The sequence below is a fragment of the Lissotriton helveticus genome, chromosome 3_1 (genome assembly GCF_964261635.1).
Source record: "Lissotriton helveticus chromosome 3_1, aLisHel1.1, whole genome shotgun sequence".
Classification (NCBI taxonomy): domain Eukaryota; kingdom Metazoa; phylum Chordata; class Amphibia; order Caudata; family Salamandridae; genus Lissotriton; species Lissotriton helveticus.
Genome location: NC_136061.1, coordinates 2,086,299,545 through 2,086,326,729, shown reverse-complemented (window position 1 = coordinate 2,086,326,729; position 27,185 = coordinate 2,086,299,545). Strand labels below are relative to the sequence as shown.

General features: G+C 46.8%; 1 protein-coding gene across 2 annotated transcripts in view; it reads left to right on the top strand.

Annotated features, from left to right (window-relative positions):
• The window catches only part of LOC144824121 (aminopeptidase Ey-like), a 282,546-nt gene that overhangs the window by 164,156 nt on the left and 91,205 nt on the right, over nucleotides 1-27,185 (top strand). For both annotated transcript variants that reach the window (XM_078683234.1, XM_078683233.1), the window contains exons 10-12: nucleotides 2,553-2,728; nucleotides 2,977-3,053; nucleotides 18,893-19,026. In XM_078683234.1, coding sequence (XP_078539360.1) covers nucleotides 2,553-2,728; nucleotides 2,977-3,053; nucleotides 18,893-19,026 — 387 coding nt within the window. The remainder of the gene's footprint in view (nucleotides 1-2,552; nucleotides 2,729-2,976; nucleotides 3,054-18,892; nucleotides 19,027-27,185) is intronic.

The following is a 27,185-nucleotide window of genomic DNA, read 5'->3' as shown; positions in this document are numbered from 1 at the left end:
CCTCCCATCTACATGCAGATCTCCCCATTCACCACCAGGCAGACCCATCCTGGCTCCTGGAGCCAACCACACCAGCCAGCCCCTGTCAATCACAAGCCAGACATACAATTCACATCAGGCAGGCAGACACATTGCACACAGAAATGTCAACTTCTAAAAGTGGCACTTCTCCACCAGTCACAATAAATCTGCGCACACCATTGCGCAGCATTTATTCTCACGAGTTCGCACATACCTAACTCGCCCCTGCACTCCTCTCATATCAGGAATTACCATGGACACACATCTTCCCCATGCATTCCTATGGGAGGGCAAGCCCTTCTCACCACACATACACAGAGAGCGCATGCACTTTACACTGGTCCACAGTGCTAAAGTGTGTAGAGGCCTAAAATCACCAACACCAGGTTACAGAAACAGGTTTGGAGAACGCAAAAAGTTTCGGAGTGAACATGCCAAAAGGGCCAAGTCCAACAGGTAGCTTTAAACATTTTACAGTGTGTAATAGGCAGTGACTTAACTTTCTTCATGTCAGGTGCTAACACATTAGACCCCCTCTAAGGACTTACTTAAAGACTGATTAATATGTATCCCAGCGAAGAGACACAATTGATTAAATAAGTCATATTCTAATAATATATGCCTCCATCAATAAAACCTTCATATGTGCATCTATGAGTCTCCTAATTCTTATCAAATAACACTGGGACCAAAAATGCGTGATTTAAATGGGCTGGGTTTGGATCAGACAGAACATTAAATCTTCTGTCTATCCTTTCCTACAGTCCCTTGGTGATTTGTGGTAAATAAATAATTAATTACCGGTACTATTTTTCTATACATTAACTAAAACAGATAGCTCAATAAATAAGAGGCAGGATTCGGGGTATCTGAGTTGAACAGGCTTTAATTTGACACAAGGGAAGGGACAGGATCGGAACAGCCTGTGACAGAATGGAATGGCAGCTGCAACGTCTCATTAACAGTACATAGTATATATAGTAAAACGTTACAATGGCATTGAATACAGTAGGCGTAACAAGTGACAAACGTAAGATAAGAACACATGGGCGTGGAAAGAAGGCGTGCACAGGGCGTGCACGAAGACATGTGATGTAAACGTCACAGAAGTGTCATAAATGGGTGGATACATGGAGGGGGCTACCTGGGCAGCTGGAACCTTTAACCTACTGGTGCGCGCAAACGGGCCATGACGTGTAACTAGGGAGAACTGGGGGCTCTGACTTCTGCACTAGAAGAGGAGACTAAAGTCTGGGATGTCAGGACGACATGTACCTATAGCATATCTGGTATCTCGTGTTTGGAGAACATGTTGATAGAATCTAAAAGTCATCAGAGCAAAGGCTACTTGACACTAAGGCTGGTGCATGCATATATTCTACATGCATTGCGTGTGCTATGAATCTTCTATGGATATTAATTCAGTAATTCTCTTGCATGGAGACAGGAAGACTAGACTATAGCTGAAGATGTTTATGCGGTTCGTTAGCTTAGGAATGTGAAGCCGGGGAGCTGAACTGATAACTAGAGGCATAACATATTCTTGGCAGACAGGCAGGCAGGCCAGGCCGGGCACCGCGCTGCTTGGCAGAAAGTAAGTGAAGGGTCAGGGATGCGGGAGGGGCTGCATCGCTCCTCAGAGTGGTTTCAGGAGACTGGAGCTTGAATCTGGTGGCCGGGCCCTTATGAGGCCTAGAAAACGGGGACAACTCGATGAATTAACGTGCACAATGTGAAACGCTGGCAACATAGGCCTAATACTCGTTGCTTTCACGAGGACTGGATGACTGGCATATTAACGTTGGACACAACTATAATTGAGTCTTTATTCGGGCAAGGGGGTAAATATGCATATCGATCATGCACATATAACATACGGTGGGGAACACGTAGGGACACATGACAAGGCAAAATTCAATTTTCCTCAGATTAGGAATTAGTACAATGTGGAGTAGAACTCATGTGGGTATGATCAGGATGTGAAATTAAATATAGGGCATACAATTATATTAATTTCTTCCAACATATTTTATTCCTAGAATAATTTCTTCCCTATCCCTTAATACAAACTACATATGAAAGTTGCCATTGTTGCTCTTGCCCTTGTGATGGAAAAGACACGGGTCTAATCCACTCCATAAATTGCATTTCTCTAGCAAAATAGAGGATTATCAATTATCAGTTAGCTCCTAATGCAGCGGTTTGTATTTATCATACCATTAATTATTGGTGTGCCTTTCCGTCTTTACTCTGTAGGTTATCCAGGATATACCTATATCCAGAGTGTTTGCAATAGTGCCATATTAAATCTGTGGGATATTCCATTTACTGTGCAAGAGGGCAGGGTTCACCATAGCCCACTCAACTACAGTCATGTAAGAGCTTTAAGACTGTACTGAATTTAGAGTCCAGGTACTGAGTCAAGTCTCAGATTTCACATTGTAATTTGGTTTGATGTTGGGAAGCTGTGAGCAATATGGAACACTTGGATTACTTTCTGAACTGTCCATTATCTTCTACTGTTTCCAAAGGCTGTGAATCAGAGCTCACCAACATTACTTCCTAAAACTGTCAAAGAGATCATGGATACATGGGTACTCCAGATGGGCTTTCCTGTAGTGACTGTCAACACAGCAACTGGAGAAGTTAAACAGGATCACTTCCTGCTTGACCCAGACACACCTGTGACTCGTCCATCCGACTTCAAGTATGTACTGAAAAAAATGTGTTTACCTTAGCTCTTGCAGTCTTTACTTTCTTTGTCTGTATAAATACTCTCACAGTGCTTTGTACACACACACACACATGCACACACACACACACACACATCTAATGTCTCCACATATACACGCACCTGACCATTTAAAAATACCATTGCTATTTTTTAGAAGTTTGATAAATGCAGGGGGGATGCTGTTATTTCAGTATTACAATGTAGTATTTTAAATGTTGCAGCTACACATGGATTATACAGATGGAGTCATTGATTTCTACAGGTGTACGGGGAAAGAACTGGCTCCAACAAAAGTCTGGTACTGTAGTTCTAGATTATTATATATATGTTCTAATAATCCTAACAATGGTATTTTAACACATTTTGAATTTTTCTAAAATTGACTTCAGTTAAGGTTTCTAAGAAATAGATTCTCAAACATAAAAATCCATTGAATTAATATTTATTTGGTTTCTGTTTATTAGCTTCCGAGCACAAATGTTTACATCAGTCAAAGTAATACCCTGTTAATGAAGTTCAAGTGTGTTGTAGTGAATTCCTACTTTTATAATGTCCTCAGAGAAACTGCTACTCAATTCAGTCACCAAGACTGATGCTCACTTGATCCTTCACCTGTTGAGCTCATTGCCAGGCTAGGCACTGCCAAGTTATTCAGTACCTTTGATTTCACATCAGGCTTTTAGTAGACTGCTTTAACTGAGTGGAAAAAAAGAAAGGTCTGCATTCTCGTCCCTAGAGGGCTACATCCATTTTAGGGTGCTGCCCTTTGGCTTAAAGAATGACCTTGCTCGTGGACGATGCACTAATTTATCTGCGCAGACAGAACACAGTTTGACAGGAAAAAATAGAATTACTGGATGAGCATGCCAAAATATCTGGTCTATGGGTCAATTGGACCGAATCTGTAATAGTCCCAATGAAACCTCTGCCTGCAGATTAAGGGTGTGCTCTCCCCGCACTCCACTCACATGGGCTATTGACACTTTTAAGTATTTGGGAGTTCAAATTAATCACTCTCAGGCCAACCTGATAAAAGACAGTAAGGGAAAGGAATAACTTCAGCCCAAGCTGCACTTTAATTCTGGACGAGCGTCCCATTATTCCCTAAGGGCCGAGTTGCCACCTCCAAGATGCTCCTCCACCCTTGACTTTTATACTTTTTTCAACCCTCCCATACAGACCACCACACACCTTTTTTATGACACTGGATTCACTTCTTATGTTCCTGATTTGGGGTTGTTCCAGGTCCAGGGTGACACTCCAGAAGTTACACCTCCCTCTATCTGAGGGGGGCCTAGGGGCACTTAACGATGAACAATACTACACAGCTGCGCCGCTCCAAAGGCCTATGAGATGACTTGTGAGAAGTAACCTAGCTGAACTAGACTGTTGGGTAGTAACACTACAACAACCAGCCATGATGGAATGGCAATCGGACTCCAAAACACCAATATAGAAAATGCAGGGCAATCTCCTGATGTCAGCGGATGGGCATGGCTGGATGAAGTACGTATTACCTAGTCACCAACCCTCACCATATGCTCCAGATCTCCCCCTCGAAGTGCTCCTGGGCCTTTATACCTACCATAAGCCCCTGGAACTGGAAGCATGAGGACTGGTTACATGGGGAGACCTATTTATAGACTCAAACTTATGTGACTTTCGAGAGCCTGATGGGCCACTACGGGGTACCGTCGGGGAAATTCCTGATCTACGCAACACTGACACAGCAATTCCATCATATATGATGTAACACGCGCTCTAAACCCAGTACATCAGTAGTACTGCAAACTTTGCTAACGCATTTATAATTCCCTCAGACCCGACTTGATTTCTCTGTTGTCCGCACTGCGCGAGCACTGGGACTCGGTACTGACAACTAGTATTACTGACAAGTAGTGGACACAATTTATAAGTCACCCTAAGAATATATCCGCGAAAGCTAGATTGAAATATACGCAATTAACTATCTCCACCACACGTATTTAACACTGCATAGGTTAGCGCGCATATGCCCTACTTCCAATGACGTCTGCCCTAGGTGCCTAGCCACGGATGCTACATTTCCCCATATGGTCTGGACTTGCCCTCGACTCAGGACATTTTGGAATGACGTAGCTGGGACATTGACAGATGCAGCGGGCACCCCGAAAGTGGCCCAGGGCCTTCCCTTTCTACTTGGAATCACGAACGCAACTCCTGTCATAAGGGCCCTAATAAATTTCTAGATCTGGCACTGAGTAGGCAAAACACAGACTCGCCATGGCCTAGAAGTCACCAGAGGGCCCTAACATGGTGACCAGTGGCAGAACCCGAGACCTAATTGACTAACACCCTGCTAATGCCCATGCCGGGTAACCCCAAGGAATGGCATGCCTATTTAACCGCCATAGAATCAAAATTGAACACCACAAACCCAGTTTCATTTTAAAACACACCACCACCCTTCATATATAGAATTGCATACCCTAAATGCGATAAACATACTAGGATAGCCTATTGCTCGCACTCCAGATGCCTGAGCCGGGGTTAGAAGAACCATATATATAATTGCACTGGCCACAGATCTCCGCTCTAGCATCGCCAAATATATACATAGGTACACATACCTGATTGCATATGGCCCGATGCACAATTTGAACCCACAGCAGAAACCAATGGACAGCTTCTGATAGATACAAAATCTAATGTTGAAGATGCTTGATCATTATAGATTTACGGTATAAATGTAAAGAAATATTTGCTATTGTGCAGAGTTTTGTGGCTCTCAGTGCCCAGGCTGCGGTGATGCCCTCCTCAGATACCTGGTGTAATGATTACCTTGGCAAAATTCTTTAGGGATAAAATTGTCAGTATACAGGACTCTTTTTCGAATGTATCCAGGTGGCCATGGCAGCCCCGTTGGGGATAGAGGAGAAAGAAATGGGTTGCTCCCTCTCTGCATTTAACCCGGTGAACCCGCCTACTTCGCTTAGAATTCTTAAAGCACTTAAATCTGGTTTGCTTAATGACCTGTGCTGCTAGGCTTCTAGCGGAAGTGGCTGATACGATTAATGCTGAAGTAAATCTAGTGGTCAATCAGTCATTTTGCGAGGCTTATGTCCCACTGCCATGAAAGCAGGCATTGATCCTGCCTCTCCTTAAGAAGCCGTCTCTTGATCCTTTACTCCCTGTCAATTACAGGCCCGTCTCGCTCTTGCCAAGTTTGGGTAAACTTTATGAGAAGGTTTTGACGACTCAGCTTACTAACTTTGTAGAGATGTCTGGTTTGCTGCACCCAGCGCAATCTAGGTTCCGTGCCTCTTATAGTACGGAGTCAGCACTATTAGAGGCGGCAGAGGCGATCCGGGATTGTCTGGATGCCGGCGGGAGAGCAGCTTTGGTTATGCTTGATCTCTCGGCGGCATTTGACAGAGTGCCTCACTCTCGACTCCTTGATCGCCTAACGGAAATTGGTATTTCGGGCCCCTCACTGAGATGGATTAGGTCCTTCTTGGAGGATAGGTCACAGCAGGTCTGGCTTCCCCCCTGTGCTTCTGCACCGATGCAGTTGTCAACTGGCGTTCTGCAGGGGTCATCGCTTAGCCCTCTCCTTTTTAACATCTTCTTGACTCCGCTGGTTTATCTTGCGGAGTCACTGGGGACTAAGGTGATGGCCTATGCGGATGATACGCAGCTCCTGTTTTCTTGGAGGAGGGGTGATGAATTGGTCGGTGCTGCGCTGCACTGTTTATCCTCTGTGTTCCATTGACTGGCGAACGCACAGCTGAAGTGCAATGAAGAAAAATCTGAAGTGCTCCTGTATGGTTTGTTTCCATTGGACTTCAGAGATAGGCTTTGGCCTCCTGATTTCCCCCGCCCCATTGCGGGTAAGGGCACCGCCAAAAATCTTGGGGTCTGGTTCGATGAAAACTTGAACTTCTCGATGCAGGTGAAGAAGCTGACAGGGACCTGCTTTGGCACCCTGAAAATCTTGAGAAAATGTCTCCCCCTTTTGCTAGCTAGCGCCAAAGAGACTGTGGTCCGGGCTCTGATCTTGTCCAGATTAGACTACGCCAATGCTCTCTTGGTGGGCAGTCCAGAATACTTGACTAGGAAACTGCGAGTAGTCCAAAATGCGGCAGCCAGACTGCTAATGGGACTCTCATCCAGAGAGAGTGTTCGTAACCATCTATGTAACTTGCACTGGCTCACAGTCGAGTCTCGACTAAAATTCAAAATGTTAACCATTGTTCATCGGGCCCTCTATGGGCTAGGCCCTATCTATCTACAGTAGAGATTTGTCTTCTACAAACCCACTAGACAACTTCGATCGTCTAATCAGCTCCTAATTCAGACCCCTCGGTTTAATCACTATAGGCTGGGTGGGAGCTCTTTTGTTCGTAAAGCAGGCTTGGCTTGGAATATGCTACCGCTGGCTCTTCGGAGTATCCATGATCCTCTGCTCTTCAAGAAAAAATGAAAAACGCTGCTTTTTTAGCTTTTGATCTGAGTGTGGACTAACCTTCGGGAGCAAGCCTCGGGACACTTTGAGTAGCCGTGCGCTGTAAAATTAAATATAGCAAAACATAACAATATTAGTTCATGATTTCTTTCAATACTGACACTTGACACCCCACCAAACTGCTTCTATAACCTCATGTGTAATAATGAGCATATTATTCTTGATATAAGATACTTGTACGAATTGTTGAAAATACAAATCAAGTTATAAAAATAACAAAAACTTTCAGAGGCTGTTTGAACAGGGACGTGGGTCGGAAGGAGGTATTCTGTGCTGCCTACGTTGATTGCATAACTATCTTCAGTTCCAGCTGAGAGGAAGACCAGTACCACCTCCAGGAGGTGCTTCAGACCCTACAACAGGTGGGCCTGACTTTCAAGGCCAGTTTTGAAAGATAGGGCAGGGTACTGTGGTATATCTGTGCTACATGGTGAGCGGGGGCATGATGCAGCCCTCCAGGTTAAGATTGAGACTGTCTTGCCCTGGCAACCCCACCCCTCCAAAATTCGGACTGAGGTGAGGGCCTCCCTGGGCCCCAAAGGATACTACAAGAGGTATATGGCACTATTGTTGCCCCCTTAACTGAGCCGACTTCCAAGAAGCAGCTCAAAAAAGGAGATATGGACAGACGGCTGTCAGAAAGCCTTCGACTCCCTCCAAAAAGTCTTGTGTACATCACTTGTGCTCAGGCTCCTAACTTCACCAAGGAATTCATTGTGTAGACAGATGGGTCAGAGCATGGCATAGCCCTATTTTAGCACAGTTAAACAAGGAGGGCCTAAATCAACCTGTAGCCTTCATTAGCAGCAGGAGGTTACTTCCGCAGAGACAGAAGTGGAGTGCTATTGACTGGGAGGTCTGGGAACTGAAGAAACCGAGACCATACCTGTTTGCGACTCACTTTCTGGTCCAGGCTGACCACAGACCCTTCAGATGCCTCCTGCAAATGAGGAATGAGAATCCCAAGCTGTTAAGGTGGTTCATATCCCTACAGGGAATGGACTTTATGGTGGAACATGGTCCAGTGTCGGACCACCCCAATGCTGATGGTTTCTCCACATTCTTTAGCCTTAGTGATGAGTACTCCCAGAAGGATGGGTAGTACCCAAACCAATTTCAGATGGGGGAGGCCACATTTTATATTTGTCGGCCTTACACCTGCATTGTATTGCTAACTTTTCTATTGTTAACCAGTGCTAAAATGCATGTGCCCACTACCAAAAACATGGTAACATTGGATTACACCCAATTGACACATTCAATTAACTTGTAAGTCCCTAGTACAGTCATACTACATTTACCCAGGCATTGTAAATTAAATTCTTCTAGTGGGCCTGCAGCATTGACTGTACCAACCCCTTAATTAGTCCTTTAAACATGTCTCAGGTCTGCAATTGCAGTCTGTATATGCGGTTTTAAACTGCAAACTCGACTTGGCAAAATAAACCTTTTGCCAGGCCTAAGCTTTCCTTTTTAATACATATAAGTCACACCTAGGGGAAGCCATAAACAGCCCATAGGGCAGGGTGCAGTGTGTTTACAAAGTTGGACATGTACTTATAAGTTGTACATGTCCTAGTAGTTAAAAACTCTTAAAATTGTTTTCTCTACTGCATGGCCTATCTCTCCAATAGGATAACATTTGGTAAACGTATTACATTTAATAAGTGATAACTTGCAATTGGGAGCAGGTATGAATATTGAGTTTGGTGTCTAAAGAATTGTAATTTGAAACCTTCTTTACTGATAACGTTGTATTTTAAGCCACAGTTTTGAAAATGCCACTTTTAGAAAGCTGGCCTTTTCCTGTCCTAACCACTTGGTGTCTGCTGCCTGTATCCTTGGTCACATGACTAGGTTTAGCTGACAGTTGGTCTTAGTGTATTGCCCCCAGACAGTGAGACAATGATACGATAGATATTGGCACAAGAGGTCATATCTGACTTGATGAGGGGTCTATTACCTACCACACTTGCATATCACAAACACTCTGCCTGAGCACACTCACAAAGGGTTTGACACTAGTAGCTTGTGAACCCAGTCTATCTGAGTTCAGGGAAGAAAGGCAGGACATTCCAAACACCTTTGGGGTGGGCACCTCAAAAACCTTCTCCTACTTCAAAGTGGGTCCCAAGTAGAAATATTGGACCCTCAGCCCCAACTCTGCAGTACACCTTTGGACTCCTAGAAGACTCGGAAGGACTGGTGTGCTGCTCTGTAAGATGCCCTGCTGCCTGAGTGTAAGGACTGGACCTGCATTTTGATCCAAGGACCACCAGAGTGAAGCCCATGACCTAATTGGCTGGCCTCCTTTCAGAGCCTCAAGGACAGAACAGGCTCAAACAGCCTCAAACCCAGCACCTGGACGCTGCGTGCTGTAAGTCCTGTCCTCTCAAGTAGTGCCACCCCCTGAACCCTTGGAAGTGGGCCTGAAGGTGTGATGCCAGCCCATCTGTGGTCCCAGCAGAACTGACACAGCACAATGCATTGCTTTGCAAGACTCTGCATCAGAAATCTTGCTCAACACATCCCTTACACAGGATTTAACATTGCAACGCACACCCACCCAGAACGTCCACAGTGTGATGTATCTCCATGCAGGGCATCGCATCGGCACCTCAGCACCTCGCTGTGCTATGCATCCACATCACGCTCCGAATCCAGTTTTAAAATCCATGTCCTTGTAGCTGGCCCATGCTCCATTTCAGTAGGCCTGAGCTTGTGACTTGACCTTGGTCTGGCACGACCAGATAACCACAGTTGGCGCTTTGCACTGCTAGGCACTATTTGCACTTAAATCTTTAAAATTGCACATCTCTGGTTCTACTCATTGGACTTATCGTTGTTTTGGTGTCAAATAATTTATTAAATCTTGCTCTACATTTCTAAATTGGTGTAGTATTTTTGTTGTGTTGTGTTTTTATTTTATTACTGTTTGAAGTGCTTCATAAAGAATTTCTTTACACATTGCCTCTAAGTTAAGCCTGACTGCTTTGTGAGGCAACCAAAGGGTTAAGAACAGGTTAATTTGAGGTTTGCTTGTATTTCACCCTGACAGAGATAGTGGTTTCTTCTTGGGTAGGGTTAGCCCTATTTTCAACCGTGATATATTTAATTATAGCATATATCTTACAGAGCATTTTTTTAATGATTCATTATTTTTATATACATTTTGCATGTTCACAAATACTTCCAAATTTGATGTCTTTACTACCTAACAGGTGACATAGGCATGAGGTCACAAGACAAATAATTTAAATGATCTATTATAAAGTACTCTATACTGTAAATACGTCACATGGGCAGTATTCTATTATAGCTGATATGCCATGTTTTAACCAATCATTGATTAATGCTGGTTTAAAAATGGTTGATTTTTATAACAAATTTAGTGTAATGTTTTGTATGTTTTTAGTGGCTAACATCTTTGATATTTTTGTTACTATTAATAAAACTCACATGTGTGTTGTGTATTCATTGTGAGTATTGTAGTATATTGTTTTCAAACATAGATTAAAATCAGGTTTACTTTAAGTGATTGTTCTATGTAGATTATTAATGAGTTTTTCTTTGGGTGTTCATGACCAGATATGACAGTAATAACCTTCATGGGCAAATTTGAATGTAATAAGTTCCAATGTGGTGTTCTCTGTACAAGGGGATTTGCAATGGATTTGCGGTGTTTCTAGTCTGTACTATGTGTTAGTGTGTCAATGTGTGTGTTTATAGGGTGGGTAGGTGGGGGTGTGGATGTGTAGGTGAGTGTTTAGGGGATGAGGTGTGTGGGTGTTTTTTCCGTAGAGTATTCATCAACACAAGCAATGGTGCAGAGTGCTGAGGTACACATTTCTCCTTTTTTTTTTATTCAAATCGTTTTTATTGAGAGAATAAAAAATAACAATAATAACAACAAATGAGAATGAAAATGAAAAGTAAAAGATATGTATACAATGAGTCATAAAATAATCAAATATACACACACAAAACGTAAAATGATTCAGAAAATGAATGAAATACATAGTGATGCACATCAAGGCCCAGGTGACAACCCAAACAATCAGCGTTACATGGCCAAATGCTGTTACATACACAGTGACAATGAAACCCGGCCATACTACAGGGTTACATTCTATATCCAAGCCCTACCGTTCCTGTGACAAACCAGGTCAATACAAATAAATTGCGGTTCACCCACCGGTTTATAGGTACATAAGATGTCCTCACGGGGGATCAAATGAAAAAGACAATGTTTTCCCTCTGAGGCGGAAGCCGGAGGTCTGCTCTGTTTATTTGTTACTTGTGGAAAAAAACGATTGATTTACTACTCGTTTTTAAAATTTGTATAATATTTTATTAGGTGCTATTTTAGACTTCCGCCCCCCCACCTCAAGGCGAGATTACTTCGCCGAGGCTCTGGTACCTTATCTTCCCACAGCGTCGCTGGACTCAGGCGCTGGGAAGCTCTCACCACTACTTTGGCCGCCATCTTTAGTTGGGAAGGCTGGCCGGTTTGCTCTGCGCCCCTCCCGCCATCCCAGGGTATTTAAGGGCGTTACCTCGCTCCCCCAGTATCTGACAATGTTTTCCCTCTGAGGCGGAAGCCGGAGGTCTGCTCTGTTTATTTGTTACTTGTTGAAAAAACGATTGATTTACTACTCGTTTTTAAAATTTGTATAATATTTTATTAGGTGCTATTTTAGACTTCCGCCCCCCCACCTCAAGGCGAGATTACTTCGCCGAGGCTCTGGTACCTTATCTTCCCACAGCGTCGCTGGACTCAGGCGCTGGGAAGCTCTCACCACTACTTTGGCCGCCATCTTTAGTTGGGAAGGCTGGCCGGTTTGCTCTGCGCCCCTCCCGCCCTCCCAGGGTATTTAAGGACGTTACCTCGCTCCCCCAGTATCTGACAATGTTTTCCCTCTGAGGCGGAAGCCGGAGGTCTGCTCTGTTTATTTGTTACTTGTGGAAAAAAACGATTGATTTACTACTCGTTTTTAAAATTTGTATAATATTTTATTAGGTGCTATTTTAGACTTCCGCCCCCCAAACCTCAAGGCGAGATTACTTCGCCGAGGCTCTGGTACCTTATCTTCCCACAGCGTCGCTGGACTCAGGCGCTGGGAAGCTCTCACCACTACTTTGGCTGCCATATTTAGTTGGGAAGGCTGGCCGGTTTGCTCTGCGCCCCTCCCGCCCTCCCAGGGTATTTAAGGGCGTTACCTCGCTCCCCCAGTATCTGACAATGTTTTCCCTCTGAGGCGGAAGCCGGAGGTCTGCTCTGTTTATTTGTTACTTGTGGAAAAAAACGATTGATTTACTACTCGTTTTTAAAATTTGTATAATATTTTATTAGGTGCTATTTTAGACTTCCGCCCCCCCACCTCAAGGCGAGATTACTTCGCCGAGGCTCTGGTACCTTATCTTCCCACAGCGTCGCTGGACTCAGGCGCTAGGAAGCTCTCACCACTACTTTGGCCGCCATCTTTAGTTGGGAAGGCTGGCCGGTTTGCTCTGCGCCCCTCCCGCCCTCCCAGGGTATTTAAGGACGTTACCTCGCTCCCCCAGTATCTGACAATGTTTTCCCTCTGAGGCGGAAGCCGGAGGTCTGCTCTGTTTATTTGTTACTTGTGGAAAAAAACGATTGATTTACTACTCGTTTTTAAAATTTGTATAATACTTTATTAGGTGCTATTTTAGACTCCCGCCCCCCCACCTCAAGGCGACATTACTTCGCCAAGGCTCTGGTACCTTATCTTCCCACAGCGTCGCTGGACTCAGGCGCTGGGAAGCTCTCACCACTACTTTGGCCGCCATCTTTAGTTGGGAAGGCTGGCCGGTTTGCTCTGCGCCCCTCCCGCCCTCCCAGGGTATTTAAGGGCGTTACCTCGCTCCCCCAGTATCTGACAATGTTTTCCCTCTGAGGCGGAAGCCGGAGGTCTGCTCTGTTTATTTGTTACTTGTGGAAAAAAACGATTGATTTACTACTCGTTTTTAAAATTTGTATAATATTTTATTAGGTGCTATTTTAGACTTCCGCCCCCCCCACCTCAAGGCGAGATTACTTCGCCGAGGCTCTGGTACCTTATCTTCCCACAGCGTCGCTGGACTCAGGCGCTGGGAAGCTCTCACCACTACTTTGGCTGCCATCTTTAGTTGGGAAGGCTGGCCGGTTTGCTCTGCGCCCCTCCCACCCTCCTCCCGCCCCGCCCAACAATGTATATTAACAACTGGTTCGCCCGACCGCGCAGCGGGCGGGCGCAGCGGGCGCGCCAAAGGCGCGCCAAAGGCGTGCCAAAGGCAAGCCCGTCTGCGCCCGTCCGCGCCTGGGCCGGGCCTAGGGCCACCCCCCCTGGTCTGCCCCTTCCTTCCCCACGTATCCAATACTCGGCTGCCCAGCTACAGCTTCTGCGCCCTACGACTAGTCAATCATGTCTCTTATCTCACCCAAACTCTTTGTCCACTAGTCCAGTAGTATACTGCCCAGGCTGTCACACCAGGATACCGTCCACCCACAAATCATCTCCAGGTGGCAAGCGCTACTCCATGGAATCTTACACCATCGCACTTGCGAACGTTCGCTCGCTTGGCAAACACAGTCAAGACATCCATGAGCTGATCCAGGATCATAAAATAGATATCATGTTTATGACAGAAACATGGATGGGCCAAGCGTCCGACCCGGACCTAGTCATAGCCGTTCCAGCGGGGTTTACCACCTATAGACTGGATAGGCAAACCAAGAAAAAAGGTGGTGGTATTGCCATCATTGCTCGTGACACTTATACTGTAAGGTACACGATGATTCCACAGACCTCCTGTGAAGCCTTAGAATTTGCCATCAAACTGTCCCCGTCTTATACCTTCAAAGGGATCCTCCTCTATCGACCCCCGGGACCCAGGAATGATTTCCTCGGGGCTCATAGGTCTTTTCTGGAAACATCCGCGCTGGACAACTCCTTCACTATTCTAGGTGATTTTAATTTTCATTTTGACGTGCCTGACAATTCCGATACTGCTACGCTCTTAGCTGACATGTCCACCTTTGGCCTACTTCCCCTGGTTCATTCCCCTACGCACGAAGGAGGTCACACGTTAGATGGCATTTTTTCTAACGCCACGGGCCTCCAACTCACAGAAATTCTCCCCTTAACTTGGTCGGACCACCATCTCATCTTGGCATCGCTACAAGTGGATGACCCCTTGGTCTACAAACCTTACCCCAATCCCCGTCAACCCTATCTGGCATGGGATGACATAGATGTATGCAGGTTGAAAACCTTGCTCAATGACACCCTCCCCACGCTATCTTACGACCCTAATAATGCTACTTCCCAATTTCACAACTGGGTAAGCTCGGCAGCAAAAGACTTGGTCCCAGTTAAACAACGGTCACGCAACAGGCCCACTCCTTCGGCCCCGTGGTACACGGAGGAGTTGCGAACACAAAAGCAACAGTGTCGAAACAGAGAAAGACATTGGCGGAAGGATTACACTCCCGAAGCCAAATTCTTGTACAAGGAGTCTGTAGTAAAATACAAACATCTTATTTTTGATGCAAAAAAAAAGTATTACTGCAACAAAATAGAAACTGCACAAAATTCAAATAAATCCCTATATGAGACGACTAAACAATTAGCCGGTCTTTCTGTTGATCTCACACCTCCCCCGTCCCAAACTCTCTGCGACGCTCTATCAAAGTTCTTCTTCAGTAAAGTGGAAGACATTTACCGTGTTTTTGCCAATAATGTAATCCCTGCCCACAGGCCATCAACTCAACTTGAGGGACCAATCTTCCCTCAGTTTAGAGAGGTAACTTGTTCGCAGGTGCTAAACATTGTATCCTCCATTAAATCGGGCTCGGCCCTGGACCCCTGTCCCTTGAAGGTCCTGCGGCCAATCATGGATGCAGTTCTACCGACCATAACCGATATCTGCAATTCTATGTTTAGCACCGGTATTTATCCCGAGACACTGAAGAAAACTTTGATAAAACCGCTTCTCAAAAAACCTACCCTTGATAAAGAAGAACTTAAAAGTTACCGCCCCATCGCCAGTCTCCCACTATTAGCGAAAATAGTGGAAAAAATCATGAACGCCCAACTCTCCTCCTTTATCGAGGAAAACAAATGCCTGGACGAATCGCAGTTTGGCTTCCGCCGGTTCCATGGAACTGAGACGGCCTTGGTCAAAGCGGCGGACGACATCAGATCCATCCGGGATGCGGGAGGCACTGCTGTCCTGATACTATTGGACCTTTCAGCGGCCTTCGACACGGTCGACCATACCACCTTGGTCGACCGTGTCGAGAGCCTAGGCATTCGAGGCAATGCTAAAAATCTTCTTGCTTCCTTCCTGGCCAATAGGACCCAGGTCGTCACTGTAGGACCTTTTGAATCCTCCCCCCTGTCATTACCATGTGGAGTCCCCCAAGGCTCATCCCTTAGTCCGACACTTTTTAACATTTATGTGTCGGACCTTGCCAATGTCAGCAGGGCACACGGGATGAGCCTCACGTCATACGCTGACGACACTCAATTGGTCCTCGCCGTCAAAAATGACGGGCCTCAGAAAGCCAACTTGTTCAACCAGGGCATGGTGGCTATCGGGAATCGGATGGCACACAACTGTCTGAAATTAAACACCGACAAATCAGAAGTTGTAATTTTTGGCAATCTCTCCCCGGAGTGGTCCCCCCTTTGGTGGCCTTCACCCATGGGCCAGCCCCCAGACCCGGTTAACAAAGTGAGGAACCTGGGAGTCGTGTTCGACAACCGTCTGAACTTTTTACCACATGCCAACCAGATATCCTCTTCTGCCTTCTTTAAATTAAGGATCATTAAGAAAATTCTGCCCTTTCTACCTGAAAACACCGTTAAAACATTGATGAGCTCCCTGGTACTCTCCACCCTAGACTATTGTAACGCTCTGTTTCTAGGTGCCCAGGAGAGAGTGTTATCGAAAATGCAGGCTATCCAGAACGCGGCCGCCAGGCTCCTAGGGCGAATCCCCAAACACCAACCGGTTTCACCCACCATAAGACAACTTCACTGGCTTCCGGTGAAGAAAAGGATTAAGTTTAAATCCCTGTGTTTAGTATACAAGGCTTTACACAATGCCGGACCAGTGTTCTTCACTCAGAACCTAACCCCCTACTGCCCGTCCAGAACACTGCGTTCCTCCAGCTCCTTGGAACTGGTGGTCCCCCGAACTAAATCTGTCAACTGGGGTGACAGAAGATTTCTCGTAGCCGCTCCAAAATTGTGGAACACATTGCCCCATTCCATCAAGACCAGTACTTCTCTGTGGTCTTTCCGCAAAAACCTTAAAACCTGGCTTTTTAACCAATGAACCTCAGTCCCCCCTTGCTGGCTAAACATTGCAGTTACTTAGCGCCGAGATGCCCACGGGCCTTCGTTTCGCGCTTTACAAATGTTTTTATAAATAAATAAATAAAGAGGAGGCATCAAGGGATTTCCAAAGCTTCTTGTGGGAAGCGCGCCAAGGAGAGGAATGCAGGGCAGGATTATCCGCTCCTCTTAAAAAGGTTACCCACTCTCGCCACATTTTGAATGATACCTCAGACACGTTCTTCCATTTACAAAGAACCACTTTACATGCCAGGGTGAGCAGTAGGTCCAGCAATTGTCGGTCATTATCATTTGGTAGATTCGGGTCCAAGACGCCCAATAGGACCAAGGCAAATTCCCTGACAGGCTTAATGTTGAAGATATGCTCTATGCAATCAAAAAAAAATTCCCAGTATTTCCCCAGAGATGGGCAATTAAAAAGCATGTGGTCCAGATCTCCTATCCCGGAATCACAGTTCCAGCAGTCAGGGTTATCTCGTAGTTGAAGTCTAAAGAGCTTATCTGGTGTCCAATATGTCCTGTTGAGTAACATGTATTTGGTCTGAGATAATATGGGAGAGACCTTATTCAAGAAGGCTTTAATATGGATTTTGTCCCAATCGGACGTGAGACCTGTGGAGTTGGGCTCGGCTTCCCATCGCACCTCATTACGTTTGTGGGTTTTCCCTGGCAAAGGGAGGAGAAGTTTATACATTTTCTAAACAAAGTGGCCTCCTGCTCTGACACGTGTTAACTGAGACCTAAGCCATGGCTCAGAGGGTTTCAAAGACCGAGTGGATAGGAGCGTTTTGAGTTTCAAAAAGTCAAAAAAATCCATCGGTGTGAGACTATGTGTGGCCTGGATCGCGGAGAACGGTAGGGGATGCAACCCATTGTAAAGGTCACTTACCAAATGATTACCTTTTGTGGACCAATGATCCCAATTGAGGGGTTCCTCGTTAAGTTTAAGGGCAGGGTTGTGCCAGAAGTACTATTTTTAATTTTTAAGCCGGTTTTGTGGGATTGATCGAGTCTTAAAAGGGCATGTCTTGTGTTCAATAGGATATATTTCGAATGTGGAAGGTGTGCAAGATCCATGGTGAGTAAAGCCGGGAGGGGAGCATTACCAATGAGTGACCTCTCAACATCCAACCAAAGCGGGGTGTATGCCGGATCCTCAACCAGCCATCGTGCTCCTTGCTTACATAGAAATGCAGTTTGGTAATTTCTGAAATTGGGGAGACCCAGTCCGCCTTTATCTTTAGCTAGTTGTAGCTTCTTCATTGATATCCTGGGCTTCTTCCCTTGCCACAAAAATACACCAAAGAGCCTATCTACCTTGTGCAAGAAGTCATCCGAGAAGGTCATCGGAAGCATACTGGCTAGATAGTTAACCAGCGGGGTCACCATCATTTTTAAGGTCTCTGCCCTACCCCACCATGACAAATATTTAGGAGACCAGCCATCAAGCAGTTTGGACATTTTCTCCAGGAGCAGCTCTTCATTAACTCATAAGGTAGTAATTAGGTCCTTATCGAAGTCCAACCCCAGATACTTAAAACAACCGGGTTGCCAAGTTAAGACAGAACTTCCTAGTGTTGTCCTTTAAGTGTTCATGAACAGCTGTAATAGTCCATATCTGTTAATAAAAATTTGAGTTCCATCGGTTCCAATGTAGTAGTGTGTGTATGATGGGATTTGTGTGTGGGATATGTGTTGCATTTATTTAATTGATTTTGTTTGTTTGTTATAATTCGACTGTGTGTTGGTGTACATTTGCAATATGTGAATATACATTCCATAAGTTACACTATGGTGTTATGTTGTGTATTTGAGGGGATTTGTGTTGCCTGTGAGGTGTGTGTTTTATACCCATGTCTTCTTTATCCTCTTTTTTTTTGCTTTAGTGTAGCTTTGGATTTTAGCTATTAATCAGTAGCACAACATTCTATATTTAGCTGTTCTTATAACCACCTCTCAATAGCCTCATAATTAAGACATTCTTTTAATAAAATGTCTTTAAAATGCCAAGCTGAAAGTCCTAGCAGCTAATTAGGCTATGCGTTACTTCTACAAGGAAAGGTGGCTGTTAAGAAGTACAGCTTCAAAGATTTCTTATGTTTTCCTAAAAAATAAAGCTTATCGTCCACCATATTGGTGTTTGTTTAGGCTGAAGAGGAAGATCATGTTTATTGTGGGTATATTTCTAATGTGCTCTTACCGGACTGCAACATTTCTATGAGCATTTCTATGAGCAATAATACATTTTCTTTTATTTTCTACTAGGTACAATTTCGGATTTAAAAGTGACTGGCAATGATTGGTTATTGGTCAACATCAATGCAGTTGGATATTACAGGGTTAACTATGACCAGGAGAATTGGCGAAAGCTTCTGGAGCAGCTAGACAATAACCGCACTGTAAGTTTATAGTATCCACAATAGGACTCACTCACAAAGGATAGACAAATAGCGGTAAAAATGTTTAGATGTAAAGTAGTATATCTATTTCACATGCTGACATAAGGACTTTTGACTATTCCTAAGCAAGTATACTGACCACAAATTATAGATTACACATGCTAAGTATTGAGAAAGGTCTACAGTTTCAACATACTTTACTGCTTGTTCATTTACATTGCATGTGCTATTGTCACATCCCTAGTGGTTCCCTTTTTAAGTCTCACTGATAGCAGCATTACCTGTTTGTATACCTAATGTTACCAATACTTTAAAATGCACATATAAGAAGTAGTACATATAGAGTGGGCTTTGTGTCAACTCCCTTCAGCCTTTAGCTCCTATTTAGTTTTCTAGGTGTACCATTGCTTGGACAGGCATTCCAGTTCATTTTGTGGAAGGTTTTTTCCCTTATTGCTGTTCCCATGAGGTTTTGCTGATAGGGCTGAGCTTCATGGAGCCTATTCTCCCCGTGTCTGCCAGGTTTCACTCTTTTTATCCCCTCACTCCATCATTTACACTCCCCAGGGCCAATCACTTCCAGTAAGGAAGTATATCTCTCTCTCTCATTCACTACCACCTCCTTAGCACGCCATCATCATACCATTCATCCCTTCCTCCTTGCTTCCCCATCATCCCTGCCTTGAATCCGAAACCGGTCCCAGGATGCTTGTTTCCGGTCCAGGGAAGACATGGCTTGGCAGTTCGGGCTGGACTGTTCCCATGAGGCACAGGGTCAGACTGATTTGCATATAGCCATGTCTGAACTGGGGTGGCCGAGTGAGCTAAAGAATGGTGATGGATTAAACCCAGATCAGTTGACTGGGGGTGAGTGTTTGATTTGCTCAAACGCTCCGTCCATCATCCCCTTTTGTATCGCTTTGTTCGCCCTAAGTGTGGCAGGGTATGCTCAGACGTGAGTCCCTTGCTCACTTGGCCACTGGATTCAAGATAGCCTGGCTGATGAGGATTATGAATCCGAAACCGGTCCCAGGATGCTTGTTTCCGGTCCAGGGAAGACATGGCTTGGCAGTTCGGGCTGGACTGTTCCCATGAGGCACAGGGTCAGACTGATTTGCATATAGCCATGTCTGAACTGGGGTGGCCGAGTGAGCTAAAGAATGGTGATGGATTAAACCCAGATCAGTTGACTGGGGGTGAGTGTTTGATTTGCTCAAACGCTCCGTCCATCATCCCCTTTTGTATCGCTTTGTTCGCCCTAAGTGTGGCAGGGTATGCTCAGACGTGAGTCCCTTGCTCACTTGGCCACTGGATTCAAGATAGCCTGGCTGATGAGGATTATGAATCCGAAACCGGTCCCAGGATGCTTGTTTCCGGTCCAGGGAAGACATGGCTTGGCAGTTCGGGCTGGACTGTTCCCATGAGGCACAGGGTCAGACTGATTTGCATATAGCCATGTCTGAACTGGGGTGGCCGAGTGAGCTAAAGAATGGTGATGGATTAAACCCAGATCAGTTGACTGGGGGTGAGTGTTTGATTTGCTCAAACGCTTCGTCCATCATCCCCTTTTGTATCGCTTTGTTCGCCCTAAGTGTGGCAGGGTATGCTCAGACGTGAGTCCCTTGCTCACTTGGCCACTGGATTCAAGATAGCCTGGCTGATGAGGATTATGAATCCGAAACCGGTCCCAGGATGCTTGTTTCCGGTCCAGGGAAGACATGGCTTGGCAGTTCGGGCTGGACTGTTCCCATGAGGCACAGGGTCAGACTGATTTGCATATAGCCATGTCTGAACTGGGGTGGCCGAGTGAGCTAAAGAATGGTGATGGATTAAACCCAGATCAGTTGACTGGGGGTGAGTGTTTGATTTGCTCAAACGCTCCGTCCATCATCCCCTTTTGTATCGCTTTGTTCGCCCTAAGTGTGGCAGGGTATGCTCAGACGTGAGTCCCTTGCTCACTTGGCCACTGGATTCAAGATAGCCTGGCTGATGAGGATTATGAATCCGAAACCGGTCCCAGGATGCTTGTTTCCGGTCCAGGGAAGACATGGCTTGGCAGTTCGGGCTGGACTGTTCCCATGAGGCACAGGGTCACACTGATTTGCATATAGCCATGTCTGAACTGGGGTGGCCGAGTGAGCTAAAGAATGGTGATGGATTAAACCCAGATCAGTTGACTGGGGGTGAGTGTTTGATTTGCTCAAACGCTCCGTCCATCATCCCCTTTTGTATCGCTTTGTTCGCCCTAAGTGTGGCAGGGTATGCTCAGACGTGAGTCCCTTGCTCACTTGGCCACTGGATTCAAGATAGCCTGGCTGATGAGGATTATGAATCCGAAACCGGTCCCAGGATGCTTGTTTCCGGTCCAGGGAAGACATGGCTTGGCAGTTCGGGCTGGACTGTTCCCATGAGGCACAGGGTCAGACTGATTTGCATATAGCCATGTCTGAACTGGGGTGGCCGAGTGAGCTAAAGAATGGTGATGGATTAAACCCAGATCAGTTGACTGGGGGGTGAGTGTTTGATTTGCTCAAACGCTCCGTCCATCATCCCCTTTTGTATCGCTTTGTTCGCCCTAAGTGTGGCAGGGTATGCTCAGACGTGAGTCCCTTGCTCACTTGGCCACTGGATTCAAGATAGCCTGGCTGATGAGGATAATGAATCCGAAACCGGTCCCAGGATGCTTGTTTCCGGTCCAGGGAAGACATGGCTTGGCAGTTCGGGCTGGACTGTTCCCATGAGGCACAGGGTCAGACTGATTTGCATATAGCCATGTCTGAACTGGGGTGGCCGAGTGAGCTAAAGAATGGTGATGGATTAAACCCAGATCAGTTGACTGGGGGTGAGTGTTTGATTTGCTCAAACGCTCCGTCCATCATCCCCTTTTGTATCGCTTTGTTCGCCCTAAGTGTGGCAGGGTATGCTCAGACGTGAGTCCCTTGCTCACTTGGCCACTGGATTCAAGATAGCCTGGCTGATGAGGATTATGAATCCGAAACCGGTCCCAGGATGCTTGTTTCCGGTCCAGGGAAGACATGGCTTGGCAGTTCGGGCTGGACTGTTCCCATGAGGCACAGGGTCAGACTGATTTGCATATAGCCATGTCTGAACTGGGGTGGCCGAGTGAGCTAAAGAATGGTGATGGATTAAACCCAGATCAGTTGACTGGGGGTGAGTGTTTGATTTGCTCAAACGCTCCGTCCATCATCCCCTTTTGTATCGCTTTGTTCGCCCTAAGTGTGGCAGGGTATGCTCAGACGTGAGTCCCTTGCTCACTTGGCCACTGGATTCAAGATAGCCTGGCTGATGAGGATTATGAATCCGAAACCGGTCCCAGGATGCTTGTTTCCGGTCCAGGGAAGACATGGCTTGGCAGTTCGGGCTGGACTGTTCCCATGAGGCACAGGGTCAGACTGATTTGCATATAGCCATGTCTGAACTGGGGTGGCCGAGTGAGCTAAAGAATGGTGATGGATTAAACCCAGATCAGTTGACTGGGGGTGAGTGTTTGATTTGCTCAAACGCTCCGTCCATCATCCCCTTTTGTATCGCTTTGTTCGCCCTAAGTGTGGCAGGGTATGCTCAGACGTGAGTCCCTTGCTCACTTGGCCACTGGATTCAAGATAGCCTGGCTGATGAGGATTATGAATCCGAAACCGGTCCCAGGATGCTTGTTTCCGGTCCAGGGAAGACATGGCTTGGCAGTTCGGGCTGGACTGTTCCCATGAGGCACAGGGGCAGACTGATTTGCATATAGCCATGTCTGAACTGGGGTGGCCGAGTGAGCTAAAGAATGGTGATGGATTAAACCCAGATCAGTTGACTGGGGGTGAGTGTTTGATTTGCTCAAACGCTCCGTCCATCATCCCCTTTTGTATCGCTTTGTTCGCCCTAAGTGTGGCAGGGTATGCTCAGACGTGAGTCCCTTGCTCACTTGGCCACTGGATTCAAGATAGCCTGGCTGATGAGGATTATGAATCCGAAACCGGTCCCAGGATGCTTGTTTCCGGTCCAGGGAAGACATGGCTTGGCAGTTCGGGCTGGACTGTTCCCATGAGGCACAGGGTCAGACTGATTTGCATATAGCCATGTCTGAACTGGGGTGGCCGAGTGAGCTAAAGAATGGTGATGGATTAAACCCAGATCAGTTGACTGGGGGTGAGTGTTTGATTTGCTCAAACGCTCCGTCCATCATCCCCTTTTGTATCGCTTTGTTCGCCCTAAGTGTGGCAGGGTATGCTCAGACGTGAGTCCCTTGCTCACTTGGCCACTGGATTCAAGATAGCCTGGCTGATGAGGATTATGAATCCGAAACCGGTCCCAGGATGCTTGTTTCCGGTCCAGGGAAGACATGGCTTGGCAGTTCGGGCTGGACTGTTCCCATGAGGCACAGGGTCAGACTGATTTGCATATAGCCATGTCTGAACTGGGGTGGCCGAGTGAGCTAAAGAATGGTGATGGATTAAACCCAGATCAGTTGACTGGGGGGTGAGTGTTTGATTTGCTCAAACGCTCCGTCCATCATCCCCTTTTGTATCGCTTTGTTCGCCCTAAGTGTGGCAGGGTATGCTCAGACGTGAGTCCCTTGCTCACTTGGCCACTGGATTCAAGATAGCCTGGCTGATGAGGATTATGAATCCGAAACCGGTCCCAGGATGCTTGTTTCCGGTCCAGGGAAGACATGGCTTGGCAGTTCGGGCTGGACTGTTCCCATGAGGCACAGGGTCAGACTGATTTGCATATAGCCATGTCTGAACTGGGGTGGCCGAGTGAGCTAAAGAATGGTGATGGATTAAACCCAGATCAGTTGACTGGGGGTGAGTGTTTGATTTGCTCAAACGCTCCGTCCATCATCCCCTTTTGTATCGCTTTGTTCGCCCTAAGTGTGGCAGGGTATGCTCAGACGTGAGTCCCTTGCTCACTTGGCCACTGGATTCAAGATAGCCTGGCTGATGAGGATTATGAATCCGAAACCGGTCCCAGGATGCTTGTTTCCGGTCCAGGGAAGACATGGCTTGGCAGTTCGGGCTGGACTGTTCCCATGAGGCACAGGGTCAGACTGATTTGCATATAGCCATGTCTGAACTGGGGTGGCCGAGTGAGCTAAAGAATGGTGATGGATTAAACCCAGATCAGTTGACTGGGGGTGAGTGTTTGATTTGCTCAAACGCTCCGTCCATCATCCCCTTTTGTATCGCTTTGTTCGCCCTAAGTGTGGCAGGGTATGCTCAGACGTGAGTCCCTTGCTCACTTGGCCACTGGATTCAAGATAGCCTGGCTGATGAGGATTATGAATCCGAAACCGGTCCCAGGATGCTTGTTTCCGGTCCAGGGAAGACATGGCTTGGCAGTTCGGGCTGGACTGTTCCCATGAGGCACAGGGTCAGACTGATTTGCATATAGCCATGTCTGAACTGGGGTGGCCGAGTGAGCTAAAGAATGGTGATGGATTAAACCCAGATCAGTTGACTGGGGGGTGAGTGTTTGATTTGCTCAAACGCTCCGTCCATCATCCCCTTTTGTATCGCTTTGTTCGCCCTAAGTGTGGCAGGGTATGCTCAGACGTGAGTCCCTTGCTCACTTGGCCACTGGATTCAAGATAGCCTGGCTGATGAGGATTATGAATCCGAAACCGGTCCCAGGATGCTTGTTTCCGGTCCAGGGAAGACATGGCTTGGCAGTTCGGGCTGGACTGTTCCCATGAGGCACAGGGTCAGACTGATTTGCATATAGCCATGTCTGAACTGGGGTGGCCGAGTGAGCTAAAGAATGGTGATGGATTAAACCCAGATCAGTTGACTGGGGGTGAGTGTTTGATTTGCTCAAACGCTCCGTCCATCATCCCCTTTTGTATCGCTTTGTTCGCCCTAAGTGTGGCAGGGTATGCTCAGACGTGAGTCCCTTGCTCACTTGGCCACTGGATTCAAGATAGCCTGGCTGATGAGGATTATGAATCCGAAACCGGTCCCAGGATGCTTGTTTCCGGTCCAGGGAAGACATGGCTTGGCAGTTCGGGCTGGACTGTTCCCATGAGGCACAGGGTCAGACTGATTTGCATATAGCCATGTCTGAACTGGGGTGGCCGAGTGAGCTAAAGAATGGTGATGGATTAAACCCAGATCAGTTGACTGGGGGTGAGTGTTTGATTTGCTCAAACGCTCCGTCCATCATCCCCTTTTGTATCGCTTTGTTCGCCCTAAGTGTGGCAGGGTATGCTCAGACGTGAGTCCCTTGCTCACTTGGCCACTGGATTCAAGATAGCCTGGCTGATGAGGATTATGAATCCGAAACCGGTCCCAGGATGCTTGTTTCCGGTCCAGGGAAGACATGGCTTGGCAGTTCGGGCTGGACTGTTCCCATGAGGCACAGGGTCAGACTGATTTGCATATAGCCATGTCTGAACTGGGGTGGCCGAGTGAGCTAAAGAATGGTGATGGATTAAACCCAGATCAGTTGACTGGGGGTGAGTGTTTGATTTGCTCAAACGCTCCGTCCATCATCCCCTTTTGTATCGCTTTGTTCGCCCTAAGTGTGGCAGGGTATGCTCAGACGTGAGTCCCTTGCTCACTTGGCCACTGGATTCAAGATAGCCTGGCTGATGAGGATTATGAATCCGAAACCGGTCCCAGGATGCTTGTTTCCGGTCCAGGGAAGACATGGCTTGGCAGTTCGGGCTGGACTGTTCCCATGAGGCACAGGGTCAGACTGATTTGCATATAGCCATGTCTGAACTGGGGTGGCCGAGTGAGCTAAAGAATGGTGATGGATTAAACCCAGATCAGTTGACTGGGGGTGAGTGTTTGATTTGCTCAAACGCTCCGTCCATCATCCCCTTTTGTATCGCTTTGTTCGCCCTAAGTGTGGCAGGGTATGCTCAGACGTGAGTCCCTTGCTCACTTGGCCACTGGATTCAAGATAGCCTGGCTGATGAGGATTATGAATCCGAAACCGGTCCCAGGATGCTTGTTTCCGGTCCAGGGAAGACATGGCTTGGCAGTTCGGGCTGGACTGTTCCCATGAGGCACAGGGTCAGACTGATTTGCATATAGCCATGTCTGAACTGGGGTGGCCGAGTGAGCTAAAGAATGGTGATGGATTAAACCCAGATCAGTTGACTGGGGGTGAGTGTTTGATTTGCTCAAACGCTCCGTCCATCATCCCCTTTTGTATCGCTTTGTTCGCCCTAAGTGTGGCAGGGTATGCTCAGACGTGAGTCCCTTGCTCACTTGGCCACTGGATTCAAGATAGCCTGGCTGATGAGGATTATGAATCCGAAACCGGTCCCAGGATGCTTGTTTCCGGTCCAGGGAAGACATGGCTTGGCAGTTCGGGCTGGACTGTTCCCATGAGGCACAGGGTCAGACTGATTTGCATATAGCCATGTCTGAACTGGGGTGGCCGAGTGAGCTAAAGAATGGTGATGGATTAAACCCAGATCAGTTGACTGGGGGTGAGTGTTTGATTTGCTCAAACGCTCCGTCCATCATCCCCTTTTGTATCGCTTTGTTCGCCCTAAGTGTGGCAGGGTATGCTCAGACGTGAGTCCCTTGCTCACTTGGCCACTGGATTCAAGATAGCCTGGCTGATGAGGATTATGAATCCGAAACCGGTCCCAGGATGCTTGTTTCCGGTCCAGGGAAGACATGGCTTGGCAGTTCGGGCTGGACTGTTCCCATGAGGCACAGGGTCAGACTGATTTGCATATAGCCATGTCTGAACTGGGGTGGCCGAGTGAGCTAAAGAATGGTGATGGATTAAACCCAGATCAGTTGACTGGGGGTGAGTGTTTGATTTGCTCAAACGCTCCGTCCATCATCCCCTTTTGTATCGCTTTGTTCGCCCTAAGTGTGGCAGGGTATGCTCAGACGTGAGTCCCTTGCTCACTTGGCCACTGGATTCAAGATAGCCTGGCTGATGAGGATTATGAATCCGAAACCGGTCCCAGGATGCTTGTTTCCGGTCCGGGAAGACATGGCTTGGCAGTTCGGGCTGGACTGTTCCCATGAGGCACAGGGTCAGACTGATTTGCATATAGCCATGTCTGAACTGGGGTGGCCGAGTGAGCTAAAGAATGGTGATGGATTAAACCCAGATCAGTTGACTGGGGGTGAGTGTTTGATTTGCTCAAACGCTCCGTCCATCATCCCCTTTTGTATCGC